The 26,171-nt window shown below is 65.8% G+C and overlaps 2 protein-coding genes across 2 annotated transcripts; both read left to right on the plus strand.

The window, feature by feature from the left end:
• The first annotated feature begins 3,391 nt into the window (after positions 1-3,391).
• Positions 3,392-10,737, plus strand: NES (nestin). The gene is made up of 4 exons (XM_056321950.1): positions 3,392-4,293; positions 5,098-5,222; positions 5,732-5,805; positions 6,375-10,737. The coding sequence occupies exons 1-4, from the start codon at positions 3,481-3,483 to the stop codon at positions 10,235-10,237; spliced, it is 4,875 nt and encodes a 1,624-aa protein (XP_056177925.1). The 5' UTR covers positions 3,392-3,480; the 3' UTR covers positions 10,238-10,737.
• Positions 10,738-16,902: 6,165 nt separating this feature from the next.
• On the plus strand, positions 16,903-21,078 carry LOC130141201 (dnaJ homolog subfamily A member 1-like). The gene is given in 9 exon segments (XM_056321947.1): positions 16,903-16,961; positions 17,773-17,900; positions 17,903-17,922; positions 17,996-18,194; positions 19,022-19,126; positions 19,204-19,431; positions 19,512-19,741; positions 19,919-20,018; positions 20,114-21,078. Coding segments are annotated over 8 exon segments (1,218 nt in total). The 5' UTR covers positions 16,903-16,961; positions 17,773-17,791; the 3' UTR covers positions 20,341-21,078.
• Positions 21,079-26,171: the final 5,093 nt, after the last annotated feature.

The following is a 26,171-nucleotide window of genomic DNA, read 5'->3' on the forward strand; positions in this document are numbered from 1 at the left end:
CCAGCACGGAGCCTGCCAGATAATTGCTGGGGTGAGTTTGCAGAAAGCCGCAGCTCCTGAGCAGAATTAATCATTCGTCGCCCTGGGAAATAATTACGGGCAGCGGAGATGGTCTTGTTAGCAGTGCAGTCCAGCGGGCGATGCACGCCGCAACGCTCTGCAGCCGCATCGTGGCCATGGGGCTGAGCTGGACACCATGATGGGCAGGGGTGAAACCCACCGGCTGCCCCCCCATACCCAACCCATGAGGTCACATCCTGCACCCGGCGCTTTTGCGGCAAAAGGCTGAGGGCTGGGGGAAACGCAGAGTGCCTGCTCAGCAAGGAGCATCCCCCAGCCTAATTGGGAACAAATGTTTGCAGCCTGGCCGGGGTTTCCTTGCTGGCTCAGAGTAAATCTTCCAGGGCTGCTGCTCTCCCTGCCCCTTCCCAGGGCAGCTCCTCGTCCCTCCTGGCCGGCAGCATCGGTGGGGCAAAGCCCTCGGGACATCCAGCTCCTGGAAGGAGCAAGAGAGGAGCAAGGCGGCAGCAGGGCACAACCCCTATTAGACATCAGAGAAACCCCTTCCCTGCCTGCAGCCCCAGAGATGCCAGGGGCCACCCAGCCCTTCCCATTGCCCCAGGCCCAGCTCCAGCAGCTGAGGGCATGGGAAGGGGTCTGGCCCCATGGGGACCCCAACCAGCAGCTGCAGCCCCTGGCCCCAGGCAGTCCCCAGCTGTGTCCAGGCTGGAAGGGCCACAATGCCCAGCTGTGCTTCCTCCTCCTCCTCCTCCCTCCTCCAGCCCTGCTTGAAGTCACGTAGCAGTGCCTGCCACGCACCCAGTGCCAAGCTCGCTGGCACCCTGCTGGGCCCCCACCCTGGGGCAGCACGCACCACCAGGGGCTGGGGGGCTGTGGCACCCTCAAACCTGCTGCCCCCTCAGTCCTCTGCTGCTGCCAAACAGCCACCCCTGAGCACTCCGTGGGGATGGGGGACACACACAGATGTCCCCATCCTGGGGGATCCTGACCCCAAGCATCCCCAAGGGATGTGGATGTCCCCACCCCAGGGGATTCTCACCCCAAGCATCCCCCAGGGACATGGATGTCCCCACCCCAGGGTGTCTGACCCCAAGCATCCCCCAGGGACATGGATGTCCCCACCTTGGGTGGCTCCTGTCCCTCAGCATCCCCCAGGGACATTGCTGTCCCCACTCCAGGGTATTCTGACCCTGAGCATCCCTCAGGGACACAGATGTCCCTACGCCAAGTGACTCCCAACCCAGAGCATCCCACAGAAGGAAGGGATACACAGATGCCCTCACCCTGGCGTGCCCCCCCAGCCCTGCCCCCAGCCTCCTGAGTCCTCCCCGGACTGCGGGGGTCCCACCGTCCCTGGTGCTGGCTGAAGGAGAGGGGAGTGGGCACATGGAGAAAAGGCAAAGCAAAGGTATGAGGAGGAAGAGGGGAGCAAGGCCAGGGAGGAAGGAAACGCTCACTCGGGCACTTCCCGGTGTAGCCACAGGCACCGAGGGCCGCCTTGCGGCAGACACCAAAACTGGGGGCCAGCACCCTCAGACAGCACCCAACAGCATGAGGAAACTGGGAGCTGGTGGAAAAGCCCAGCAGTCAGGCAGCGGGACCAGCCAGCTCAGGATAGATGTGTTGTGGAAACGAGGAGGAGGAGGAGGATGAAGGCGCACGGCAAGGCTCCATCGCCCCACTGCCCAGAGCTCTGGGGACCTGGAGCTGAATTACCCGGTCCCAGCGCTCCCTGTGCTGCTTAATGGCATTTCAATCCTGGCTGGAAGAGGCAAACCAGAGCTGGGACCAGGGAGCCAGACAGGATGTCTGGCCGGAGATGAGCTGGGAAGCCGATGCCTTCGGGGACCCCCAAGCCGGGGCATCCCCCCCTTCCCACCAGCCAGGCACCGAGACAGATGTGGCAGCACCCGGGAAAAAAAAAAAAAAAGAAAAAAAAAAAACCAAACAAAAAACACCCCCCTGCCATGCAAAGAGGGGCTGGGGTCCCTGTTATTGCTGCTCCCAGATGTGGGGGACGTGGGGATCCCACCAGCTCCCAGAGGGTGCAAGGCTGGAAGGAGCTCTGGGTGGCTCTGGGTGGCCTTTGCCAGCAGAGGGGACTGTTGCTTGCCTCTCCAGAAGAGCTGGCCTGGAGTCCATCCCATGGGACAACTCGGGAGGGGACATTTACTCTTTTCCTCCTCGCCCTGGTGAGGACAGAGCTGGGACCCTCCCGTGGGAAAACCACCATCTCTCCGGGAGTGGGAGGACCTGAAGAAAAAAGTGGCCACAATTCTCTCCCCAGATGCTGTTTTCCTGCCTCTTTTGTTCACGGAATCCTCCCCAGTTTCAATTTTTAAACCTCCTCCCCTTGCCAGCCCCGCTGCCTTCCCCCCCTAAATAAATGGAGGCAGGGAAGGCGGCGGGGGGGGGGGAGAGGGAGAAGTGAAAATAATAATAATAAAAAAAAAATTCTCACCCCCACATGCTGCCCACAAAGCGATTCATAACCCCACCGTGACAGCTCGGCGGTGCGGGTGAAAGCTGTGAATGAAACCAAATGTTGAGCCGGCGCTTGCCAAATTTTGGAGGCTGCCGGCGAAACCGGCCGCAGGTCCCTGTTCGGCTCCCAGCTCTGCTGGGCGCATCCCCCGACACCCATCTGGAAAGCAAGGAGATCGCAGCTGGACACAGCTGGCTGCAGCACCCCGAGGCGGGGGGGGTGGCGGGGATGATGCCCCTCCTGTCCCGTGTGTCCCCCGCCCCCCCCTCGAGGTGGTTGTCCCTGTGCAAAGGGATGATGGAATGGCTGGATCCTGGGCACCAGTTCAGCCATAGCTTGTGCTGGGGCCAAAACTGCCCCGGCCACCGAGAGCCACCGGTGTCCCCCGTGCAGCCGTCAGGACTGAGACCCCCCCATGGGCTCCACCTGGGCTCCCCTGGCCCCAGATTTTGGAGCGGCGTGAGGTCGGTGAGCCGCCGTGGAGGGGTGCCTGCAGCCGAGCCCCCAGGCATGGGCACCAGCCACCCCCATGGACACCCCCAAGCCCACCGGCAGCCTTCCTACACCCCGGCACGGCGCTCAGGCTTGGGGGGGGGGGGGGTGGATTTTCCCAGCTGAGCCATGCCAGCGGGGGGAATCCAACCCCTCCAACCATCCTCCCAAAGCGTGAAGAGACACGTTGCCCTTCCCCAGGGCTGGGGAATCGCGGCGGTGTCTGCCAGAGCAGGGCTGGGCGTCGAGCCCATGTGGGCTGGAGCCAGCCCGGCTGTGGAAGGGTTAAATCCGGCTGCTCGCCTGGGTCTCAGGGGCCTCCCACTCGCCCGGTGGTGGAGTATGAATAGCTGCGTTCCCCTCCATTCCCAGCCACTGGCTTCCCTCCCTGCCTTCTTCCCTCTCCTCCAGAGCCCCAGCATCCTCCCCGGCATCCAGAGCTCCGGCATCCTCCAGAGCTCCGGCATCCTCCGGCAGCGCCGATGCTGAGCACGGAAAGTTTCGCTGGGGCGAGAGCCCTGGGCGAGGAATCACTGCAGATGTGGGACCTCAACAAGCGGCTGGAGGCCTACCTGGCCCGCGTGAAGTTCCTGGAGGAGGAGAACGAGGTGCTGCGAGCTGAAATCCAGAGTGCCAAGGGCAGCCCCGCGGGGGACTCGTGGAGGGCGAAGTATGAAGAGGAGCTGCGGACCCTGCGGGATGCGCTGGATCATGCCTTCAGGGAGAAGTGCACAGCCGAGCTGGCCAGGGACAACCTTTACGAGGAGGTCCAGCAGGTGAAAAGCAGGTGCCAGAAGGAGCAGGCGGCCCGAGAAGAAGCCAAGAAGCAGCTATCCCTGAGCAGGAAGGAGCTGGAGGAGGAGAGGCGAGCGCAGATCTGGCTGAAGGAGAGAGCCGTGCAGCTGGAGAAGGAGGTGGAAGCCTTGCTGGAGGTGCACGAGGAGGAGAAAGCGGGGCTGGACCAGGAGATCGCAAACTTCTCACAGAGCCTGGAGACCTTCCGCTGCGCGCCGGTGGCTTTCCAGCCAGTGGAGGTGGAGGACTACTCCAAGAGGCTCTCGGAGATCTGGAAAGGGGCGGTGGAGACCTACAAGACAGAGGTGTCACAGCTGGAGGGTTCCCTCTGCCAGGCCAAGGAGAACCTCTGGAAGGCTGTGGAGGACAACCAGCAGAGCCAGCTGCAGCTCCAGCACCTGGAGAAGGACCTGGCGGGGCTCAAAGCACGGAAGGAGATGCTGGAGGAGAGCCTGGCCCGGCAGTGGCAGGAGCAGCGCGGGGAGGCAGAGAAATTCCAGGTGGGCAAAGGCGGTGGGGAGACACTGGTCCCCTGGGGAGGGGGAGAGCAGGGTGCTGGGGGTGCCTAGGGGGGTGCCTAGGGCAACGGAGCAGAGGGAGGGAGCAGACCCCAGGGCAGGGACGGCTGGTGGCCCTGGCTGAGCTGCAGATGGGGAGGAAGCTGGGGAGGGTGGGAGGAAGAGCAGAGCAGCTCAGGGACATCCTTGTCCCCATCACAAAGGGGACCTGGGGCGAGCAGCAGCCAGACACCACCTCCACCCCCCCACCCCCCTGCCCCACGTCCTGCTGGGCTGCAGAGCGGGGGTCCCGCTGCCCCCCCAGGGCCGGCTGCGGGCAGAGGCTGCGGCGGGGTTGTGGGGAGGAGAAACTCTGAGCGACTTCGCTGCAGCTGCAGCCCAACAGCTGCAAAAGTCATTGAGGGGAGGGAGCTGGCGGAGGGGGGGGCGACGGGGCTGGGGGCCACCGCAGCCACGCCTGGGGAAGGGTCCCTCTTTGTTCCAGCCATGGGCGCACGGAGCAGGGGGTGCCACAGCCCCCAGAGATGGTTCTTTCCCACGCTGGCCTCCTGCAGGCCTGGATACCCCCCCAGCCTTCCCTCCCTCCCCCAGCAGCTCCCTCCCCATCGCCCCCCTCTCCCCATCCTCAGCACCCTCCCCGAGTAAACACCCAGTGGCCAGCACCCCTCTCCCCGCAGCATCCTGCGGGGTGCTGGGTGCAAGCGAGAGCCACCTGCGTGCTCCCACATCTGGCAGGGGTCTGGCAGGGCTGAGGTGTCCCTGACCCCCCCCCAACGCCCCCCACAGCTGGCAATGGAGGCCCTGGAGCAGGAGAAGCAGACCCTGCGGGTGCAGATCGCCCAGGTGCTGGAGGACAGGCAGCAGCTCATGCACCTCAAGATGTCCCTCAGCCTGGAAGTGGCGACCTACAGGTGAGGTCCCCAACGGGTGCGGGGGGGGGGGGGGGGGGGGGGGGGGGGCGGTCTGGGGAGGTCTTGGGGACAAGTGAGGGGGTCTTGCCTAGGGGCAGCCCTGCGCCCCTCTTCCAGCCCTTCCAGATGGCCCCAGACAAAGGCAGGCTGCCAGGGGACTGGGGGGACAATTAGCATGAGAATAGGGGCTGTCCCCAGCCCAGGCGAGGGGCCTCCCCGGCAGAGCATGATGTCACCCGGCACAGCACGGACACTAATCCTGGGGACGGGGGATGGGAGGGGAGACAAGAGCAAGGGGGGGTTGCTCCGGTCCCCCCCAGCCCCTCACCGAGCCAGGCCAGGGTAACCAAACCACCCATAGCCCCTCCGTGCCTCAGTTTACCTGCAAAGGAGCCACCGTAGCCCAGAGGGGAAGCTGGGCTCTCACCGTGGTGCACCCACCCACCCCTCCCCAGCACCCAACCCCCAGCACTCACCCCCCAGCACCCACCCCGCTCCTCTCCTTGCAGGACGCTGCTGGAAGCGGAGAGCACCCGCTTGCAAATGCCAGCTGGGGAATACAAGCTGGCCAACGGCTTGCGAGGTAAGGGAGCACCAGCCCCAGCACCACCACCACAGCACCCCGGGGGGGTCGGGGGGTGAGGCTGAATATAGACATGAGCATTTTCCTGGCAGCAGTTGCTCGGCCGCAATAGGAAGGTGCGAACAGCGGCCGGGGGGCTTGAAGCCACCACAGCGCAGATAAGGGCTTATCTACTTCTTCGCCTCTTTTTTTAATTCAGCCCCCCTGCACGGGGAGGGCAGGAGCGGATCCACATGCCCAGCAGGACCACAGGCTATTAAGAAGCTCAACATTTCTTTTTTTCCTCCAAAAAATTAACGAGGAAAACCTGTCACCTGCACGCTTCCCCCAGCAGCGGGACCCGAGCGCGGCTGCAGCTGGGCAGAGCATCGTCCCTGTGTGATGCCAAATTCCCCAGGAGCATCAGCGTCGGCTGCACTCCAGAGAGGAATTTCCCACTTTCCATTAAGGGGCTGTTTAAAAATAGGAGAGGGGGCAGCAAGAGGCAGCCAGGCGGGCAGGGGAGGGCTGGGGGAACCACGCGAGCGGCTTTCCAGCACGCTCACCGTGCTCCTCCTCGCTCTTTGCAGATCTCAAGCTGGAGGTGGGCAGCAGCAGCAAGCTGGCACCGGTGAGCATCGAGGCCAGGCGGCTGCTGCCCTGGGACCACCATGCCAGCCCCTCCATCTTCCCCAGGGCAGAGGGGAGGGGGCCGACAGCAAAAGCCCAAAGTGACCCCCTGACACCCAAAAGCCAGAGCCCCGGTGCCAGGGAGCTCCAGAAAATCAGCTCAGTCCTCCATGCCACGGCACCACCGGCTGCCAGCACGGCCAGGGAGCCGGGTGGTCCCAGCTGCCCCACGCCGAGCCCCTCACAGCCTGGCAAAGCTGCCCCTCCTCTCTCCCCGGAACCCCCCAGCCCTGTGCCGCCAGAGCCAGGGAGCCCAGGGGGAGAGGGTCCCGCCTGGCCGGGGGGAGCCAGGGGTGAGATGGGCCAAGGGAAGGAGCATCCTCTGCCTGGAGCCATGGTGGAGACCCACGATGCCAGCGTCGAGCCCCCGGGAGCAGCAGCTCCCCCCAGCCTGCAGTTCCCAGCCCAGCTGGTCAGCGAGGTGCTGGAGGATGCTCTCAAGGAAATGAAAGACGATGCTCAGCCCAAAGAAGAGCCCACGCTCAGCGCCACATGGGCCCCCCGCGCCACCCATGCCCCTAGCCCCATTCCCCCCATCGATGCCTGCAAAGGGGCTGTCACAGAGGGGGTCAGGGAAGAGCAAGACCCCTCCGAGGGTGCCTGGGATGACGAAGCCCCCGAAGCAGAGGAGAGGGCTGGGGAAGCCGTGCTCCAGGGGCTGGCTGTGGAGAGCAGAACCCTGCGGGATGGAGCCACGTCCCCACCAGGACCACATCCCTGTGGCACAGCTGCTTGCCTAAGCACTGCGGTGAGCCGGGAAGAGATGGGAGCATGGGAGGAGGAGATGCCCACTGCACTGAGCCCGAGGGAACCCGAGACAGTGGCCCACGAAGAGGCCACGAGTGGCCCTGGACAGATGGGGACCACCTGGGAAGAGCGAGAGAGAGGGGAGGATGAGGCAGAGGCCCCAAGCATGGAGGCATCGCACCTCTCGGAGGATGAGAAGGAGAGGGGACCCCACAGCCCCCGCGGGGAGGAAGGTGATTTCCAGGATGAAAGAATGGATGCACAAGAAGGCGAGTCCCCCCAAAGGGAAGCTGAAGCTGCTCAAGCTGTCCTCATGGAAAGCCACCCAGTTTTGCCCACGGAAAGTCACCTGGAAGAGGACCTTGTTGATGGAGAGCAGGAGAAGTTTGAATATCGGGAAATACCCGTGTGCGAGATGGATCTGGCTGCAGAGGAGGAAAGGGGGCTGGAAATGCACCCAGGGCAGGAGACGTGCCCAGAGCAGGAGCCCTCGAGCATCCCTGAGGCCATCCCAGCAGAAGAGGCTTTATCAGGGGCTGAAGAAAATGCTGTGGAGAGGGAGGACCCAGGCAGAGCTAAAGATGGTGAGGGAGAAAAGGGAAAGGCCGGTGGGGAGGCGCTGGGAGGAGAAGACCCCTGGGCAGGGGAGGCTGTGGGACCCGAAACCCTGGGACAGGAGAGTGGAGCCCAGGAGGAGCCCAGGGACCTGCAGGAAAATGGCTTTGCAGGAGAGGTGCAGGAGCAGGAGCCGGAGCTGGAGCCAGGAGAGGAGCCCTGGGGCGGGGAGGGTGATGGCAACGGCCAAAAAGCCCATGCGGAGGACTGGGAGGTGACAGCAGAGGACACAGAGGGGACTCTAGGGACAGAAGAGCCAGCCTGGGCAGATGACACCCCGACAAGTGCAGGAGGGCTGGAAAGTGAAGAGAGAGATGGCACGTCGCCAGCAGAGCTGGAGGAAACCCAGGAAGATGATGAAGAAGATGCTGAGAGCCAGGGGATGAGCCAGCAGCAGCCGCCGCCGGAGGATGAGCCAGCCCCAGAGCTGGCAAGGGCTGAGCAGGATGGGACCGCGGGGCAGCCTGCCCAGGCACCTGCAGATGCCCCCTGGCACGGGGACAGCCGGGAGGCAACCGAAGCTCCGGAGGAGCCATGGGAGGTGCAGGATGAAGATGCTGATGATGAGCTCGGCTCAGAGCCGGGACAGCCAGAGAGCAGCAGCACCGGCCTTGTGGCACTTCAGCCGGTGCCAGGTACCAGCAGGGAGAGCAGCGAGTTGGCAGAGGAGGATGCTGAGCGCTCGGAAGAGCTGGACCCAGCATCTGGGATGGGCAGGAGGATGGAGCTGGAGGCTACGCTGCCCGACAGCACGCCCTTGGACCTCTCCGAAGGGGAGATGCTGGCCGCGGGCGCACCCAGCCAAAACCCTGCGGAGACTGAGGAGCCCACAGAGGCAGCCCCTGCCTCTGGAGCAGCTCCGGAGGAGGAAGGGTGGCTGGAAAGGAGGGACAAGCCACCAACTCCCACCATGCCTGAGAGCCAGGAGGAGGAGGCAGGGACAGAGGCAGCCCCTGCGGCAGAGGGTGTTGAGGAGGAGGAAGGTTATTTCATGGTCTCTGCTCCCAACCAAGAGGTGTCCAGCTCGGAGGAGGCTGAGATCTCCGAGGACTTTGAAGAAATCAAAGTTGAAGCAACCGAAGCCAGCAAAGATGAGCTGGAAGCTCCGGGAGAAGCATCTCCGGTGCCAGAGGATGAAGGGCACTTCGAGGCGTTTGTTGGTGAAGCAGAGGAAGACCTGAAGATGCCCACAGAAGAACCTGAGATGCCAAAGGATGAGGATGAGGATGATGCTGGAGGCTTTACTGCTGAGCTGGAGGAAGACCCAGCTGTGCTTGAAGCAGATCCCGGCTCCCCCGGGGCTGCAGGGCAATTAGCAGGTGGCACTGATGAGCCAGCCCAGGGCGCCACGGGCACCGGCGCGGGTGAGGGACCGGCACGCTTGGAGGGTTTGGCTGCTGAATCGGACGAGGAGATTCCGCTCGCTCTGGAGAGCGATGCCGGCAGCACCAAAATGCTCCCTGGCTGCAACCTGGGGCTGGTGGGGCAGGAGGAGGAGAAGGAGGAGGAGGAGGAGGAGGAGGAGGAGGAGGAGGAGGAGGAGGAGGAGGACCCCGGCACAGCTCCCCATGACACGGCTGTGCCCATCCCCCCAGAACTCCAGACCCCCACGATGCCCGTTTCTCCGCAGCCTGACCAAGCAGAGCAGACATCGGATGAGCAGCCACCTGCGGAGGAGGAAGCACTGGAGGGTGACAACCCTTCCCCAGCCGGGGATGAGGAGCCCCCCGAAGCCGACCCACCTCGGCCGGGCTCCCCACCGGAGCAGGGAGGTTTTCCAGAGATGATTAAAGAAAGCCTGAGCGCGGCTGATCTCTCTGCAAAGGTGTCGGCAGACGTCATGAAAGACTCGGATATATTGGAAATAGTCGAGCAAGCCCTGGAGTTCAACCAGGAGCTGGTGATGGGAGTGAGGGCGGCTGAGGGTGGGCAACAGGATCCCAGCGGGACTGAGCTCCCCCGGGACACTGGGGAAGACTCCTCGCCTGCCTCGTCCAGTGAGGAGGAGCCGACGGTGCAGGAGGCACCGGCAGATGCGGCAATGGCAACAGAGGGTCCGGTTCGGGCTGAGAACGGGCTGCACCGGGAGGCCAGCCTGGAGGATCTGACTGAATTCACCGAGGAGGTGCTGAACGGCATCACCGATGCCCCACCGGCACAGGAGTTCCCCACCGAGACCGCAGACCCCACCGCGGTGATGCCACTACAGCCCTCAGCTCCTGGAGATGTCACCCCCGCCACCAAGCTGGCCGATGCCACCCCGCGTGGCAAGCACGGCGGAGCCGACACCAGCCCCGTACCGTCCGCTTTGGGGGGGGACGTCTTGTGCCTTGCACCCGACCAGCCGCCAGCGTGCCGGCTGAGAGCTGAGCAGGAGCCCTGGTCCTCAGGGGACGAGTGATGGTGGCCAGGGGGGGACCCCTCCGGTAGCCCCCTCCCTGCCAAAACCCAGCCCCCTCACTTTACCCACCCACCCACCTAAAGCTTCTCCATCTCTTTATGATTTTTTTTAACACCTTTGTGTGGATTTTTTGCACCCCTTGTCAGAGTGAAGAACCACCAAGCTCAGTTCCCTGCCCAGCCCCCCCAAATTCGCATGCTTGCTCCGGGACCCCAGCCTCATTTTCTGCCCCCTCTGGGTGGGTTGCCGCGGCTGTATTTAATTTAAACCCCATATTTCCCCCTTCCCTGCAATCTCCCCCCCTTCAACCCCCCAGCACACCTGCCCCAGGAAGCCCAGCTGGAAGCTGGGGACCCCCACAGGCTGTACCCCCAGACCCAGCGCCTCGGGGTGAGGGCACCCCCGGGGTCCCCTGCCCCCACCTGCCGACACTCGTGGGGCTGACCCATGCCAGATGTATTCGCTGCCTTGACGTTAATTTAATAAAGCCTCGTCCTCCCACTCGGACCCGCTGCAGCCCAGCTCTCCTCATTGCCATGGCTAGGGGGCTCGGGAGGGGGGGCTCGGGGTGGGGGGGGAGGTGCTCGGGGGCAGCAGCCCTGGGGCACAGCTTGCAGAGCTTGCACTTCCAGGCTGCTTTCCATCAGGAAAACGCGCCTGGGGCTGTCCAACAGCACGGGCTGGGGACATGGTCCCCAGGATAATGCTCCCCCATCCCTGAGGCAGTGCAGCCCCCCGGGGCCATGCTACCCCATCCCTGGGGTGATGCAGCCCCCTGGGGTGATGGTTCCTCATCCCTGAGACAATGTTCTCCCATCCCTGAGGTGATACAGCCCCCCAGGGCGATGGTCTTCCATCCCTGGGGTGATCCAGACCCCCAGGGCAATGCTCTCCCATCCCTGGGGTGATGCAGACCCCCAGGGCAATGTTCTCCCACCCCTGGGGCAATGCAGCCCCCCTGAGTGATGCTCCCCCACCCCTGGGGTGATGCAGCCCCCCAAGGCGATGCTTTCCCATCCCCAGGGTGATGCTCCCTCACCCCTGAGGTGATGCAGCCCCCCAGGGCCATGCTCCCCCACCCCCAGGGCCCCACAGATGCCACTCAGGGCTCGCTGCCGGGCAGACACTTCCCTGACCTCCGCCTGGACCTGCGGGTGGGAGCAGGATGGGATCCCAGCCCAGCCCAGCCCCGTGCCAGCGCCTCCAGCCATGAGCCAGCACAACCAGCCGCTATTCCTGCCCGGATCGGGCAGGCTGCCCACCCCCGGGAGCTGCCGGGGACCCCACGCGCTGCGGCGGGGACCCCGTCATCCTGGCAGATGCATCTTTACCCCTTCTCCCAAAGGGTGCTGGGCTTCGGGGGGGTGATGCGAGGAGCCGGGGGGGGCTCAATCACCCCGTTGTGTGGCCAAGCGTGGGGCAGGCACGGGAAGAGCCGCATAAATCAGCCTCCGGCCAGAGAATGGGCTCCTTTATCCTGGGCGAAGGGCTGAGTCACCCTGGGCAAGGGGACGAGGGGACCCGGGCGGTGATGGCATCCCCTGGGGACCGAGCGCCGAGCACCCACGGGTGTGCTCAGCACCGCTCCTTGGGTGCCCAGGGACCGGCCGCCCGCCTGGCTGTCCCCACTGCTCGCCCACACGCCGGATTTAGCCCAACCATCCCAGTGCCAGCACCCGGAGATGCTGGGAGCCAGGGACCGATAAGGACCCGACGTTTATCTGCCTTCTTCCATGCGAAGCCCCCGGCCCCCTCCCCTGCCCGAAGGCGACGGTTTCCTTTTAAGGCTAAACTCCAACAGATCCAAACACCGTAATAAAAAAAAAAAAATAACCTCTCTGATTAGTTTAATCAGGCGCTGAGTCTGCGTTTAATCAGCCTTTGGCCCCAGCACACCCCTCCAGTGGGGCCTGGGCAGCATCACCCGTCGGTGGCCGATGGCAGCTCTGGCAACATCCCCCCCTCCCCCCCCCCCCAAGACCCCCAGTGTGTCGTCGTCCCCCCCAAGCGGTCCCAGGGTCCCCAGAGCAGGAGGGATGGTGGCAGGATGCTGCGGAGGAGATGGCGGTGAGGCAGGGGGTGACATTCCTCCCGAAATTAATCCACATTCCAGCCGGTGCTGACAAAGCGATGAGGGGGGACAGATGGCGGGGGAGGGGGGGGAGGGGGAGCCCCTTGCTTGCCCCGAGGAGGAGGAGGAGGAGGAGGAGGAGGAGGGTGGGATGAAGCTGCCAAGGGGCTGGGGGTCACCCGGTGGGGTGGGGATGGCGGCAGCCCCCCGGGGCGGCAGCCGGGAGAGCGAAACACCAGCAGGGCTCGGCTGCGGGAGACGCGCGAGTGTGTCCCCAACAGCACCGAGTGTGTCCCCATGTCACCAAGTGTGTCCCCAATGGTACCAAGTGTGTCCCCATGGCATTTAGTGTGTCCCCAATGGCACCAGGCATGTCCCCAATGGCACCGAGCATGTTCCCGATGGCACTAAGTGTGTCCCTGATGGCACTAAGCATGTCCCCGACAGCACCAAGCATGTCCCCGGTGGGACTCACTGTGTCCCCAATGGCACTGTGTCCCTGATGGCACCAAGTATGTCCACGATGGCACCAAGCGTGTCCCCAACAGCACCAAGTGTGTCCCTGGTGGGAGTCACTGTGTCCCCAATGAGACCAAGTATGTCCCCAACAGCACCAAGTGTGTCCCCGATGGCACTGTGTGTCCCTGATGGCACCAAGTGTGTCCCAAACAGCACAAAGCGTGTCCCCGATGGGACCAAGCGTGTCCCCAATGGCACTGAGCGTGTCCCCAGTGAGACCAAGCGCATCCCTGATGGGACGGATTGTGTCCCCAACAGGAACAAGCATGTGCCTGATGGGACCAAGTGTGTCCCCGATGGGACTGTGTGTGTCCCCAGTGGCACTGACCATGCCCCTGGTGGGACCAAACGTCCCCAGTGGCACCGAGAGTGTCCCCAATGGAACAGAGTGTGTCCCCAGCGGGATTAAGCATGTCCCTGATGGATTAAGTGTGCCCCGATGGGACCAAGTGTGCCCGGGTCCCCCCATACGTGACCCCAGTGGGGGGCTGCAGCTCAGGGACCCCCACCCCCCCAGACCCAAAGCCACCAGACCAAAGCGGAGGCTGTCAGCCCCTGTGGCCATCACCCCCCCACCCCCCCCAGTGCCACCCATCCCATTTTGGGGACCACACTGCTTTTGGGGGACAGAAGGAGAAGCAGAGGTGCCAACCCCACTCCCAAATCCTGCTGGCACGCCCGGATAGAAGCACCACGTTGGTGCACGCACGTGTGCGAAAGGGTGGGCAGGTTGCAGGGGGTCCAGGGGTGGGAGGGGGGGGTCAGGCGTGGGGCTGGCCCCCCCGCAGCCCCCCAAAGCCTGGCCCCCCGCCAGCCAGGGAAGGGTTTTGTTTCCTTTGAGGCTGGAGAGGGGGATTTCAATGGAGCCCACACAAAAACTCCCTGTGGGGTGAGTCCGCGCCAGGATGGGGGGGGGGGGGGGGGGGGGGGGGAGCGAGGCGGGGGGGGGGGGGGGGACGAGGTGGGATGACCTCAGCGATGACTTCATTCCGCTCACAGCTCCCAAAAAATCATGGGAACCTTATAAGGGAAGGACTAAAAATACAGCTGGAGGGGCAGGGGCAGCCTCCACTCCCCCTCCCCAAAATGAGCCCTCGGAGATGCTAAAAGTGGGCCAGCAGGAGCCACGCTGGGGCCACCGCTCCCCAAGGGGGGTGCACGGTGGGGGCAGTTGATGGGGGGGTCAACCCCCCCCCCCCCCGGGACAGGTGGGCTGGCCCCCCACGCGAGACCAAGGCAGGGATGCAGGCAGTGGTTGCCCCCCCAGCATCACCATCCCCCCCCCCCCCCCAGCATCACCATCCCCCCCCCCCAGCATCATCCCTTCAGTACCCCCAGCGATGCGCTGGGATGAGGGGGGGGGGGGGGCTCGCCCTTCACCCGGGTCAGCCACCCCCCAGGAATAGCTCCCGCTGGCTATAAAAAGCTCTGGCCCAGTTTGGGGGGCTCTCCCAGCTGCCGGGTTATGACCCCCCCACACACCACCACCAGCGACAGCTGCTCCCAGATCCCAAATCGGGGTGGCAGGGATGCCTGCGGCCAAGCCCCAGGACCGGAGCCCCGCCGGGAATGCACGCCTGGGGCTGTCCGTCACGGGGGGGAAGGGGGGGGGGGGGGGGGCACAGGGTCCCTGGGGCGACGCTCCCCCCCCCCGGGGTGATACACCCCCATTCCAAACCCAATTCCGCCCCGCCGCAGGTCCCACCCCCCCAAAACGCTCCTTTGCACCAAAACGCTTGGGGGAGGACAGGGCACCCCCAACCAGCACCCCAGACCCCCTCCCCAGCTGCGCCGCGGAGGGTCCCAGCACCCATCAACATGGTACAGGATGTGCTCCCTCCCCCCCTCCCCCCCCCCAGCATCACGAGGGGGTCGTGGGGCAGGAGCGGGATGGGAAAAGGGCTGTGGGGTGGGAAGCCCCCACACGTGTGTGCCAGCACCGTGCCTCAGTTTCCCTTCTCATCCAGCCTGCCACAAGGATGGGCAGAGAGGGAGCCCCCCCACCCCCACCCCCCCAGGCCATCCCAGTACCACCCCAGAGCACCCAGTCACACCCATCCCATGTGAACTGGGGGGCAGCGGGTGCCGGAGGTGACTCACCCCCCCCGGACGCAGCAGCCGGAGGAAACGTCGACAAAAGCATCTCCTTCCTCACGGCACAACCGGTCCCCAGTACGCAGGTGGCACTGGGACAAACTGGGCTGTCCTCCTGCCCAGGATACCTGGCCATGGATCCGACCCCCAGGGCCAAACCGGCCACCGACATTGGGGTGCTGAACCCCCACCGAGCCATCCCTGGGGGTGCGGGGCACAGGGCCAGGCAGGGGTCACGCCGTCGGGGACAGGGGACAGGATGTGACCCGTGCCAGCCCTGAGTCACCACCAGCTGCTGGTGCTGGATCCGGCCCCGGGAGGGGACAGGGAGGTCCCCTGGCCCCAGAGCTCCTTGTTCCAAACAGCCCCAGCGTGGCCAGGGACCCCCAGCCCAGTTTGGGGACCTCATGCCCAGTCTGGGGACCATGTGCCCAGTTTGAGGACCCAGTTCCCACACTGGGGACCATGTGCCCAGTTTGGGGACCCCGTTCCCACTTTAGGGACCACGTGCCCAGTTTGGGGATCCAGTTCCCACTTTGGGGACCTCATTCCCAGTCTGGGGGCCACATGCCCAGTTTAGGGACCCAGTTCCCACTTTAGAGACCACGTGCCCAGTTTGGGGACCCAGTTCCCAGTCTGGGGAACACATGTCCAGTTTGGGGGATTCAGTTCCCACTTTAGGGACCACGTGCCCAGTTTGGGGATCCAGTTCCCACTTTGGGGACCTCATTTCCAGTCTGGAGACCATATGCCCATTTTGGGGACCCAGCTCCTACTTTGGGGACCACGTGCCCAGTTTGGGGACTCAGTTCCCACTATTGGGGACCTCATTCCCAGTCTGGGGACCACATGCCCAGTTTAGGGACCCAGTTCCCACTTGAGGAACCACATGCCCAGTTTGGGGACCACACGCCAACTTTGGGGACCCCCTGCCCCCTTTGGAGAACCTCATTCCCAGTTTAGAGACCCAGCTCCCAGTTTGGTGACCCCATGGCAGACCCTGCTCCCAGCCCCTCACCATCAGCCCCACTGCAGCAGCTTCTTGCAGGAATTCAGACCAAATCCCCACCCCCCCACCCCCAGCAGGTGGGATGGGGGTCACTGAAACCCCAGTGGGGCGACAACTGCCCAGCGGGGTTGGGTTTCGGGGGGGGGGGGGGGCGGGGATTTATCACCTCCAGGCTTATGGGACCCCCCTGGCACAGGGCTAGGGGGGCAGGGCAGCCCCCCACGAGCCAGCGAGAGGCCTGGCTGCTTGTCCAAACATGGCCAGTGATTTTGGAGCTGGCTTGAAGGGGTGGCCACGGGGAGGGGGGGGGGGGGGCAGAAGGGGCAGCCCCCCCCCCATCACCTTCCTCCTTCTCCCCCCCAGGGGTTTATTCCCATCTGATCATGTCGTCCCCCCCCCCGCCCCAAACCAGCCCAGCAGGGCAACACCCCACAGGATGGTGGTCTCTGCCTGGCAGCCCCCCAACACGGGGACATGGGGGCCCCCCAAACTCCCCCCAGCTGTTGGCAGCCCCCCCAAATATTGGGGAGGGGGGGGCCCCGCAGCCAGGCACCTCCCGGCTGGGGGCACACCCCCCAAAAGCCGCTCCCCGTTGGGGGGCACCAGGCAGCAGAGCCCCCCCAGGGACCCCCGGGATCGGGAGCTCAGAGCACCACGCCGCCCCCTGCAGGACGACAGCAGCGTTCGGAATTCCCACTCTTTTATCCGATTGCTCAACCGGCTCCAGCCAATGAGAGAAAAGAAATCAGCCCGGGAGGCGGACCCGGGAGATAGCACAACCAATCGAAAGCCACCGAGACGCTCCACCTCCCGACCCGGCCCGGAAGAAGGAACAACCAATGAAAATCGAGGTGAGTGGGAGGGGGCGCGGCGGCGGGCGGGTGACAGAGGGAGTCGCGGCCAATGGGAACGGAGGCGAGGGCGGAGGGGGCGGTTCCCGCAGGAGGGTTCCCAGCCAATGGGGACCGCGGGGGGCGTGTCCCCGGCTTCCAGAGAGTTCGGAGACGGGGAGCGGAGCGGCGGCGGCGGCGGTGAGTGGGGTCGGGCCCCCCCGGGCCCCCCCGCCTGACGCCCCCCTCCCCGCCCTCCCGTCAGCGGCAGGGCCCGGCCCGGTGCTGGGGGCACCCCCGGGAGCGGGGCCTGGGCCTGGGGCGGGGGCGCCGGGGGCCTGTCAGCAGGGGGAGGCCGGGCCCGCCTGTCGTCAGCCGGTTCGGGGGTGGGCCGTGACCCCCAGGGGGTACCCGGTTCTTGGGGGGGGATGCCCCACGGGGGGGCTGCGGGCTGGCTGTCCCCACGCTGTCACGGCCTGGGGACCCGAGTGGCACCGCGGCCCAGCGGCCGCCCCCCGCCATGGGGGGGCTCGGGGGTGCCCGGGGGGAAGGGATGCCCGAGCCCGCGGGTCGGATCCAGCCCTGGTCCTGGGGGGCTGCCAGCCCTGGGGGTGCCGAGCTAGTGGCCTTTCTTAACCACTTATTTACCTCCTGCCAGGGGAGCCAGGATGGGCAGGGGACAGGACAGGTGCTTCCCCCCGTGTGCCCTCCCCCCCCCGTGTCGCAAGATAAACACATCCACGCCCGCGTGGGGCTTATCGACTGCCGGCACATTGCCCGGTGCGGGGGGGGAGCAGCTGGGACAGGGGGACGGGGGAGCCTCCGCCACCCCACACCCCATGGGATGCTGCTGCTGTGGGGAAACTGAGGCAGGGCTGTGTGTGCCGGGCGCGGGGAGAACAGGGATAAAGGCCTTGGTGAGTCCCATGGGGGGGTGGTCCTGGGCTAGGGAAGGGTGTTATGGGCTGGGGTGGGGTCCCGGGCTGGGGCTGACGGCCACCTCCTCTCACAGCACATCAAGAGCAAGAAAGATGGTGAAGGAGACGGGATACTACGACCTGCTGGGCGTGCGGCCGGGAGCCAGCCTGGATGAGATCAAGCGGGCGTACCGGCGCCTGGCGCTGCGCTACCACCCCGACAAGACCCCAGTGAGGGCGAGCGGGTAGGTGCAGCCCCCCCTGGCCCCCCCCAGCTCTCTGGCCCCTTGTCTCACCCCCTTTTCTCCCCTTCCCCAGTTCAAGCAGATCTCCCAAGCCTATGAGGTGCTATCGGACGCCCACAAACGGGCACTCTACGACCGCGGCGGGGAGCGAGCCATGAAGGAGGGCGGCCTGGGGAGCCGAGGAGGGAGCAGCGGATTCGGCTCCCCGATGGACATCTTTGACCTCTTTTTTGGCGGAGGAGTGCGGATGCGTGGCCGGGCGGACAGGCGAGGTACCCGCCAGGACCCCAGGGTGCTGGGGAGGGGACTGACACCCAGGCACGGTGCGGTGCTGGCTCGGGGGGCACCGGGATCCGGTTGGCGGCCTGTGGGGCCACCTCCCTCCCCGCGGTGCACAGCCCGACGCGGTTCCTCGTCATCCTCATTACTTTCTCCATTTGCCCCTCTTCAAAGGGCCCTTCCCTGTCCCTGTCCCAGCTTTCCCCCGCCATCCCCAGGGCTGCGACTGAGTCAGCCCAGCGCTGCCCTTGGCTCCCCGCGAGCCCCGGGGGAGGCTGCAGCAAGACGCTGGGTGTGCAAAGCTGCTCCGGTGACTGTATGGATGCTTTTGGCCTGGGTCACACGGAGAGGGTGACTCGCCACAGCGTTTCTTGCTGAAGTGGCACGATTTAATAGCAGGGCAATTAGGAGGCCAAGGGGAGCGTCTCGGCAAGTCCAGGTAGAGCCTCTCCAGCCCGGTTGAGACGATAAGCTGGAGGGTGGCCGGGCAGCGCAGGGCCCTGGGGTAAGAGCCATGCCCGACCACGCCACAGATCCAGGGCCGCCCTGGGGCAGCTGGCAAGGTCTGGGCTTGGAGACGCAAAGAGATCCCTGCTAGAGGCTCTCCTGAGCCCTCACGCTCAGCTTAAAGCTCTTTCTGTCCCTGCCACCACCCCGAGGATGAAGCGAGACTGGCTCTGGAGGGACGCTGTCGGCCACCGCTCCCCGCGGAGAGCCGGTGGTGGTGGCTGCTGCGGCGGGCGGCGTCCGTCTGGTTGCGGCTTCAGGGGGGTGGCGTGCGGCTGGACGCTGATCCGGGCTGTCCCCTCCATCCATCCAGGGAAGACGGTGGTGCACCAGCTCTCGGTGTCGCTGGAGGACCTCTACAACGGCACCACGCGCAAGCTCTCCCTGCAGAAGAACATCATCTGTAGGAAGTGCGGAGGTGAGCGCCGGAGGGGCCGGGGTACCCGGGGGTCCTCCCCAGCTGGCTGCTCACCCCCTCTGCCTCCCTCACCGCAGGCTGCGGGGTGCGGGAAGGGGCGCAGAGGAGGTGCCCCAAGTGCCACGGCTCGGGCATGGAGGTCCGCATCCACCAGCTGGGCCCCAGCATGATCCAACAGATCCAGACGATGTGTTCCCAGTGCCAGGGCCAGGGCGAGTGGATCCGGCCTCGGGACTGCTGCCTCACCTGCAACGGCCGCAAGGTCGTGCGGGAGAAGAAGATCCTCAGCGTTCACCTGGATAAAGGTGAGGAGGGGCCGCGTGGGGGAGCGGGGTCACCCCTGAAACAGCCCCCATGCCCTGAGCTCTCCCCACGCACCCCACAGGCATGAAGGACGGGCAGAAGATCACCTTCCATGAGGAAGGAGACCAGGTTCCCGGCTTGGAGCCTGGGACATCATCATCGTCCTGGATCAGAAGGAACACCCTGTTTTCAGACGCAGCGGTGACGACCTCATCGTCAAGAGGGAGATCAGCCTGGCAGACGCCCTGTGCGGCTGCCGACAGGTCATCCGCACGCTGGACAACCGGACCTTGCTTGTCTCCTCCCAGCCAGGTGGGATGGGATGGGGAAAAGGATGGGGATGGGATTGGGATGGGGAAGGGACCGGGCTGAGATGGGGATGGGGATGGGGATGGGATGGGAATGGGATGCTCTGCAATACCCCTGTGAGGAGCCGGGGGGGCACCAGGAGCTGCTGGACACAGCAGGTGACGCTAAGCTCTGTCTCAGGTGACGTTATCCGACCTGGGACCTGAAGTGTGTCCCCAACGAGGGGATGCCCGTCTACAGGAGCCCTTTCCAGAAGGGAAAACTCATCGTGCAATTCCAGGTGAGGAGCTGGAGCCAGGCAGGACCAGGCATCTCCCATCCCTGGGGTCCCCGTGTGACCACCCCACGCCTCCATCTCCCTTTTTCCTGTCACAGGTGAAGTTCCCCGAGCCCGCTGGCTGCCCACCGACCGCCTGCGCCAGCTCCAGGCCTTCTTCCCCCCCCAGGAGGAGGTGATGGCCACGGAGGACACAGAGGAGGTTGAGCTCAGTGACTACACATCCCACAGCGGCCCGGGCCGGCGGCCCTACACCGGCGAAGCCTACCACGAAGACGACTTCGAGGACGGCATGCGCCAACACGTCCAGTGTCAGACCTCATAGCTGGGGGGGCCGGAGCCCCCCGCGCATGGCAGCGGGCTCAGCCCCACGGGGTCACGGGGCAGGGAAGGGGGCTCGGAGAGCCGTCACGTTCAGGGATGTACATAGTCGCCTTTCCGACAGCGCTGAACCACCCCCGACCCTCCCGGGGAGGCAGGCACGGGGCTGCCCCGCTTTGGGGGTCCCCCCAAACCCCCCTGCCAGGGGAAGGGGCCGGGGATGAGGCCCCTCTGACCTGCCCTCGAGAGGGGGGGCTGCATCCTCCCTTTGGCTCCGTGTTGGTGGAAGAGCCGCTGCTGCTGCGCTGGTGGGCTCGGTGGCCGCATCCAGCCGTTGCCAGCCCAGCGGGGCACGTCCCGCGCCAGGAAAGCTCAGCCCTGGGCTGATAACGAATTGGGGGGGGGGGGGGGGCTTCACCCCCTTCCTCACTTACCCAGCTGTGATCCGGTGGGGGAAAACCTCCCCAGGAGCCAACTTGGGGAGGTTGGGAACTGCCCAGCCCAGCTGCCAGCCCCCGCGGGGGTCCCTGCCGCTGCCCCACGGTCCCCCCTGCCCCCACGCCGTGGGGTGCCGCAGCCAGGCGCCCCACCCCCCCCAAGGTCCCTTGCTTTGCCCTTTTATTTCCTTGCTGGAGCCTGGGTCAGGCCTGGGGAGCGGAAGGGGGTTTCTCTTTTTCTCTTTGCACAGAACAGAAGGGGGTTGGGTCCCTTTAATTTATTTTTGGAAGAATTTTAAAAAATTTTCTGGTTTTTTTTTTTTTTTTTTTTGCGGGGGGGCGGGGGCGGGACACACACTTTGTACATGGTATTAAAAGCAAATCCCAGGTCCGAGCGGCTGCGTGTTGCCACGGCGGGGCCGTGCTCCCCGCGCGAGAGGCCGCTGGGGCGGGGGGGGCTCCTGCGCCCTTTGATCTGCCGGGCGTGCCTCAGTTTCCCCAACTTTGCACAACAGGGAGGGGACCCAGCCAGGACCTGCCCTCCCAGCCTGGGATGTCCCCTGGCTCCCAGTGAGCCACAACCCGGGGCAGGGGGTGGGGGATGGACCCCCAGGGCCCCCAGCCGCGGCTCACCAGAGGGGGGGTCCCACCCCCAGAGACCGCTCCCCCCCCCCTCCTCTTGCCGTCCCTGCACCCAGCGCCCCCAAAACGACCCTTAGACCCTTCGTGTCACCTCTGCAGCCCCTCACCCTTCCCTGCTTCACAGCCCCTTAGCCCACCCCCCTCGGCACCCCCTCGGTGCCTTCCCTGGACGCGCTGCATCACCCCAGCATGCTTGGAGCCCCTCATGATGGGGGCAGACACCCCCCCCCCCCGCCCCCCTCAAACAACCTCAGCCCCACCCCCACCCCCCACTTTTCAGCCCTGTGCTTACCCCATGGGAATAACTGGGGGGGTCCAGACTGCATTGTGGGGCGTTCAGGCTACCCAGCAGGGGTCGGGGAGGGACGGACCCCCCCCCCCAAAAAAAACCAACGCCACTGGGGGTCCAGGTGTACCCCATGTTGCCCTCCACGTGCTGCTGTCTGCTGGAGACCACCCCCCCCCCCCCCCCCCAAATAGGATGGGGGTGAAAACTCCCCCTAGTGCCTTACCCATGGGAGCCCCAGCCTGGTGGTGCTAATGGGGGGCTGCAGCTGGACACACGCACCCCCCCCCCCCCCTTTTTTTTTTTTCATGCTGGAGCCCAGGAAAGCGTCCGGCGCCAGATGTGGCTGGAGGGGGGAGAGGAGGAGGAGGAGGAGGAGGAGGAGGAGGAGGAGGAGGAGGAGGGAGGAGGAGGAGGGCGAGAACAATGCTGGCCGGCAGCCAGCCGTGGGGGAGCGAGGCAAGGGGGGGGGGTCCCTCCCCAGCCCCCCGCCCCACAGCGCCCAGCGGGGTGCCCTGCCAGCCAGCCCGCCCCCCAGGGGAGGGGGTGACCCGGTCACCCACCCCCCACCCCCCCTTGCCAAAGGGCTGGCTGTCCCCTCCCGGAGCTGGCGGCGGTTTTGGGGAGCCGTGTCCCCGGCTGCCCTGTGCCGCGGGGATGCCCACGGGGACAGGCGTGTCACCCCCCCATCGCCTGGGGCCACCGCGGCGACCAGGGTCCCCTCCTACCACACCAGGGGCCAGGCACCGGACCCCAGCAGCGAGACCCTCCCCCCGCGACCCACGTGTCCCCAGAGAAGGAGACCCCAGCAGTGAGACCCCCCATGACACACGTGTCCCCCAGCAGTGGGACCCTCCCCATAACCCACGTGTCCCCAGAGAAGGAGACCCCAGCAGTGAGACCCCCCCCATAACACACATGTCCCCAGGGAAGGGGACCCCAGCAGCAAGACCCCCCCCATGACCCACGTGTCCCCAGAGAAGGAGACCCCAGCAGTGAGACCCCCCCATGACACACGTGTCCCCAGCAGTGGACCCTCCCCATAACCCACGTGTCCCAGAGAAGGAGACCCCAGCAGTGGGACCCCCCCCATGACACACGTGTCCCCAGCAGTGGGACCCTCCCCATAACCCACGTGTCCCCAGAGAAGGAGACCCCAGCAGTGAGACCCCCCCCATAACACACATGTCCCCAGGGAAGGGGACCCCAGCAGCAAGACCCCCCCCATGACCCACGTGTCCCCAGAGAAGGAGACCCCAGCAGTGAGACCCCCCCCATAACACACATGTCCCCAGGGAAGGGGACCCCAGCAGCAAGACCCCCCCCATGACCCACGTGTCCCCAGAGAAGGAGACCCCAGCAGTGAGACCCCCCCATGACACACGTGTCCCCAGCAGTGGGACCCTCCCCATAACCCACGTGTCCCCAGAGAAGGAGACCCCAGCAGTGGGACCCCCCCCCATGACACACGTGTCCCCAGCAGTGGGACCCTCCCCATAACCCACGTGTCCCCAGAGAAGGAGACCCCAGCAGTGAGACCCCCCCCATAACACACATGTCCCCAGGGAAGGGACCCCAGCAGCAAGACCCCCCCCATGACCCACGTGTCCCCAGAGAAGGAGACCCCAGCAGTGGGACCCCCCCCATGACACACGTGTCCCCAGGGAAGGGGACCCCAGCAGTCGGACACCCCCCAGCCACGTCCGGCACGCAGCCCCCCCCCTGCCCCCCCCCGAGCCCCTCGGTGTGCCACCACCACCACCAAGGCCACATGGCTGCAGGACCCAATACACCCCCACCCCCCCAGGAAACCCCCTTTCCAGGGAGGGGGGGGCTGAGGGGTGAAGACCCCCAGCTTGGCACCCCACCAGCCCCCAGCTCATCAGCCAGCCCCCATAATGAGCAGATTGGGGGGGGGGGGGGGCTTTGCTGGAAGCTCAGCCAGCCAGCCCAGCTCCCCCCGGCCCCCCCCAGACCATCCAGGGGGACACCAGCCCTGGGGGGGTGCGGGGGGGTGGGCAGCACCTCGACCCCCTCCTCCGAGGTCTGGCTGGGGGGGGGGGGCACAGCTCAGCTGTTCTGCCCCTTCCCAGCACTGGGGGGAGGGGGGGGGTGTTGCTCCCCCAGCCCAGCCAGGACCCCCCCCCACAGCAGCACCCCAGCCTGGCAGAGGGGATGTGTCCCCCCAAACCTGCCCAACAAGTCCTGCCCCCCCCCCCGGGCAGGTATCCACCATGGGGGGGACAAGGGTCCAACCGAAGCCCCCCACTCCACCTACCCGCCCCTCAATGGCTCCAGCATGGGGAGGGGGGAGGCCGGGGTGGGGGGTGGGGGGATGTAGGAATGCGATGCAACCCTGGGGACCCCAAAGGGGCCACATCTCCCACCCCCCACCCGGGCAAGCCTTTGCTTCTAGAAAATTCCTGAAAAAAAAAAAAATGCCGGGGGGGCCCCCCCCGGGGTCGGCCATTCATTCCCAGAGCACAAAGCGGGGCGGGGGGCGAGGAGGAGGCGGGGGGGGGGGGGGGGGGCTGCTTTGTCTCCTGCAGATGAAGGCGAGGGGCCAGCCTGGGCCCCCTCCCCAGCCCGGGGGGCCACCGAGGTCACCGCCAGGGATTCTAATCCCTGGGGTCACCCGCAACCACCCACGCTGCCCTATGGGGGGGGGGGGCAACAGCCCAGGGCATCCCTCAAGGTTTGGGGGGGTCAGCCCCCTCCCCCCAGCCCCACTCCCCACCCCCCCCCCCCGAGGAATTTGCTTTTGTTTAAGGAGCAGCCGCCATCCAACGCCAAGCAGCCCGCCCAGCCCCCGCCCCCCCCATCACTATGGGGCAGCACCCATGGAGCAGGATAGGACCCATGGAGCAGGATAGGACCCCCAGTGGGGCTGGATGGTGATGGGTGGGGGGAGGAGCGCAGGCAGCTGGCGGCCCATAGAACCCCCCCCCCCCAGATGTGCTGTCGCGGCTACTGGGCCCCCCCCTCGCGTGCTCCCCCCAACCGGGGGGCTCGGAAAGAGGATATTCCCAAGCGGAGAAGGGGGGGGGGGGGGGCGCAGCTGGTTTCCATTACCGGCCGCTCCCGCTCGGTCAATGGCTTTTGCGAGGCCTTTGGGGTGAAAAAATGGGGGGGTTGGCAAAGTGGGGGAGGGGGCCACCCCTCCCCCCCCCCCCCCCCGAGCCCACCCCAAGGCTGGCATCGCTCCTGCCGGGGATGGCCAACTGGTCCCGGTACGGGGGATGCTGGGGGGAGCTGGGATGCGGCGCTGGCAGCGGGTTGGGAATGGCGAGACGGGGCGATGGGCGACTGCCAAGTGGCCACCTGGAGATACCGGAGGCCCTTCCTCCTCCCCCTCCTCCTCCTCCTCCTCCTCCCCCTGCTCCCCAGGGAAGGTGTAATTACACCCTTCCAGCTGCTGAACACCCTCCCTGCCGGGCAGGATCACACCCAGGGCAAGGGGGGGGGTGAAGCCACCCCCCCTGCCTGACACCACCCCCACCCCCACCCCCAGGCTGGGGCAGGAGGGGTGCTGGGGACCCAGGGGGGCTGTTCCGCGCCCCCCATCACCCCATATGCAGCTGCAAGCACCCCACGGCACAGCATGGCCCTGGGGCTGGCAGGGGGAAGGGGGTCAGTGCCCCCCATGTCCCAGCCCACCCCCCCAGGCGGATCTCCCCTGCAGCCCAACCCCCCCAGCACTACCGGCTGAGCCCCCAGCAAAGCCTACTTGTCCTCCCTTGGGGTAATTAATTAGGGCAATTAGCAGGCAACACCCCAATGAGTATCACAGCTGCGTCCTGGCAGGCAGCACCCATGGGTGCCCTGGCTCCTCCAGCTGAGCTGGGAGAGGGTCTCAGCCCCCCTCCCCCCCGCTGCCCCGGAGCTCGTGCTGAGCCCAAATCGTGAGCTGTGCCCTAGCCCCACGCCACCCTCCCTGCCCACGGCTGCCCCACGGCTGCCCTCCCGCGCTTCCCACGCTGGGATGTGCCAACACCGCCACCGCCCTCGCCCCGGACCCTTGCGCAACGGCTGCGGTGCAGGATCCGTGCACGCGCCAGCAGGGCCGGGAGGGGACAGGGACACCAGCTGGGGGGGGTGGGGGGTGTAGGACATTTATTGAAAAGAGGAGGGAAATGATTGGGATGAACCCGGGGGGGCTTCAGCCCTGGGGGGGTGGGGGGTGGGGAAGGGGGGAGTGGGGGGCTGAGACCTGGTGCTGCACAGCCACGGTGCCAGCGGCGCAGGGTTGGTGGTGACCCCTTCCAACACAATATTCACAAATAAATACTGGGGGGGGGGGGAAGGGAGGGGCTGCATGAAAAAACAAAATTTAATCAAATCCGAAGTGGTTTGAGCCAAGGCAAATGCCCAGGGAGGCGGCGGCGCAGACCCCCTGCCCACTGCGGCTGCAGCAAAACCGGCCAAAAAAATGGGATTTTCTGGAGAAAAAGCCACGTCCCTGCATCCCCC

Source organism: Falco biarmicus, chromosome 19 (assembly GCF_023638135.1).
Source record: "Falco biarmicus isolate bFalBia1 chromosome 19, bFalBia1.pri, whole genome shotgun sequence".
NCBI classification, from domain to species: Eukaryota; Metazoa; Chordata; class Aves; order Falconiformes; family Falconidae; genus Falco; species Falco biarmicus.